Raw genomic sequence first — 2,600 nt, 5'->3', positions numbered from 1 at the left:
GTTTGTGGAGACGCGTTGAGTGGGGGCTTGGCAACGGACCTCAGAGGTGCTTTTCTCAAAGCAGGCTGTGTGTGTGGAGGCGAGATGCTCTTTCACAATGAGAAGTAGCAAGGCGCCCGTCAGCACAGAGCCGTGGAGCGCCGGGAGGGGAAATAACGCATTGTTTTCTACTTGCAGAAAAATTAGACACTATGTGTCCATCATCCGAGTGAACAGCGGCAACAGTAAGGTGTGTCGGGCCCTCGGGACGGGACGGCTGCCCCAGCGGCTGTTAGGTGGCCGCACTAACAGCTTCTGCTCTTCATTTCCAGGCTGAGAAGATCACGGAATCCGTTCATTCTGACACTCCCACAGGTATGGCGCCCATGTTCCTCCTCCGAGGAGCTTGCCCGCTGCACGGCGGGTCTCTGCTGCCCAGGTCCCAGGTCCGGAGCCCTTGAGGGCGTTCTGACAGGCGTAAGGGAGTCTGGGCACCTCACATGCATGGATTCAATGTGGAAGCGTGTTGAGCGACATGTGGGTTGTTGGCTGAGCTGTGCTCTAGGAACAGGGACAGCTTCTGACAGTCGCCACCGCCAGCAGACAGGGGGCGCCGGGCCCTTCAGACCTGCCTCCCCGTGTCCGCTCCCACCCCCCTGGGTGACTGCACATGGTCCAGTAGCTTCCCGGCTCCAGCTCCCATCCCTTCAGCTTTGGGGACTTGCTTCCCAGCACCAGGCAGCTCATTCCCTCGGGAACGGGCCCTCGTGTTTCCCGAGCCGACTGCCCGCGGTCGGGGTACATACAGGGGTCAGCCAGTGAATCATCAGTAAGTGGAACAACAAATTGGTGTTTCTCTCTCCCTCCCTCCCTCTCTCTCCCTTCCTCTCCCTCCCTCCCTCTCTCTCTCTCTCCCTCCCATCTCCCTCCCTTCTTCCCTCTCTTTCAAAGTCGATTAAAAAAAATTTTTTTTTTTTTGTTTAAGAAGAGTGTGTGGAAGGAAAAGTATTCCAAGAATAAAACAGGCACAGAAGACGGGAAGTCCGGAGTGTGTTCTGGAAAGAGCAAGGGTTAAATCGAACTGGTGGGCGGGGTCAGTGTGCAGAGAGGAACTGGGGTCACGCAGGATCCCCGGGTGCTATGTAGGAAAGGAGGGTTTTCACCTGCAGGCAGTGCAGTCTGAGCCCATGGGAACCAGGAGTAGCTTGACATCTGAGCTCTTAGGGCAGGTGTGTGACGGACGAGGTGGAAGGAGGGACCAGACAGAATGCCAGCATCGCCATAGGCGGGAGCAGAGGCGCAGCCGCCAGGGCATAACCAGTGATGGCAGGAAGGAGACAGAGGCCACGTGGGAAGGTGGTGGAGACCAGAGGCCTCATGGGAAGGTGGTGGGAACCAGAGTGAGGAAAGCAAGGAGGCGCAGTCGAGAGGAGGTTGTGAAGCCTGGAGGGTGAGGGGTGCAACGGGCTGGGAAGGTGAGACAAAGGCATGGCTCCTTGGGTTTGTGTGTGTGCGCTCGCTCGTCAGCTCGTTCATTCTACAGTTTTTGTCGAGGGCCTGCTGGGTGCTGCAGAGAAGGGCCGGGGGTGTAAGTTTTGCTGCCAGCAAAGCGTCCGCAGGTAGCTCGGATGTGGGACTGATGAGACTGAGCAGGGATGGTGGCAGGGGGTGGGGACCGAGGGGCCCAGGAGGAGCTGGAGGGAAAGGAGGGCACCTTTGCATCCGAGAGCTCACCAATGACGCAGAGGAGTGCAGGTTCAGGAGAGAGGGCAGAGCCAGCCTGAGGGGCTGGAGGAGCAGGAGTAGAAGCTGCCCGCATGGGCCCAGCATGACCATAACCCTTGCACTGCAAGGTCAGGGAGCGCCTTTACTTGGATAGCTATATAAAAGCCTAAGCAACCAGCCAACCAAACAACCAGTCGCTATGATGTGCAGACCACCGGGGGACAGACACTCAATGCAGGAGCTGCCCCCTGGTAGTCAGTGAGCTCCCACAGCCAACCTCCCATGACCCCTCCTCCAACCATTCCCCACTCCCCATTGAGGGGGGGAGGGGTTGGCCGGCCAAACTCCCACAGCCCTTCCCCCCACTCCCACCAACCTTCACAGCACCAGGCCACTAGTCCTATCTAATAATAGACAAACATGGTAATTAACCATACCTCTGCTACGCTTCCCATTGGCTAATCAGGATATGCAAATTAACTGCCAACAAAGATAGCGGCCGGCAGCCACACAGCTGAAGCAAGCAGGAGGCTTGCTTGCTCCAGTGATGGAGGAAGCCAAGGTTCCCCGCCTGCCACGGCCCAGCTCTGAGCTCCGGATGCAACAATGTTGCAATTATAGAAGCTAAACAAACCCCAGATACCTGCTTTCAGCCAGCCACAGCCTCAGAGCTGGAGGCAGCTCTCAGCTCCAGTGACAGCTATAGAAGGTAAATAAATCCCAGAAAAAAAAAAGGCTGGGAGCTTCAGTTGCCCGCCAGCCTGATAACGGCCCTCAGCCCCTCACCCAGACTGGCCAGGCACCCAAATGGGGACCCCCACCCTGAAGGGGGTGTGACCAGCTGCAAACAGCCCAACAGCCCCTCACCTAGGCTGCCAGGCACCCCAGCGGGACCC

At 57.8% G+C, this 2,600-nt stretch overlaps 1 protein-coding gene across 1 annotated transcript in view; it reads left to right on the top strand.

Annotated features, from left to right (window-relative positions):
* The window catches only part of LOC102428868 (high affinity cAMP-specific and IBMX-insensitive 3',5'-cyclic phosphodiesterase 8A-like), a 42,176-nt gene that overhangs the window by 21,414 nt on the left and 18,162 nt on the right, over nucleotides 1-2,600 (top strand). Inside the window, exons 8-9 of the mRNA XM_023746922.1 lie at nucleotides 21-229; nucleotides 312-354. Coding sequence (XP_023602690.1) covers nucleotides 21-229; nucleotides 312-354 — 252 coding nt within the window. The remainder of the gene's footprint in view (nucleotides 1-20; nucleotides 230-311; nucleotides 355-2,600) is intronic.

This window comes from Myotis lucifugus, unplaced genomic scaffold (assembly GCF_000147115.1).
Source record: "Myotis lucifugus unplaced genomic scaffold, Myoluc2.0 scaffold_765, whole genome shotgun sequence".
Classification (NCBI taxonomy): Eukaryota; Metazoa; Chordata; class Mammalia; order Chiroptera; family Vespertilionidae; genus Myotis; species Myotis lucifugus.
The sequence above is the reverse complement of the archived record's forward strand: the minus strand, read 5'-3'. Positions and strand labels throughout refer to the sequence as shown.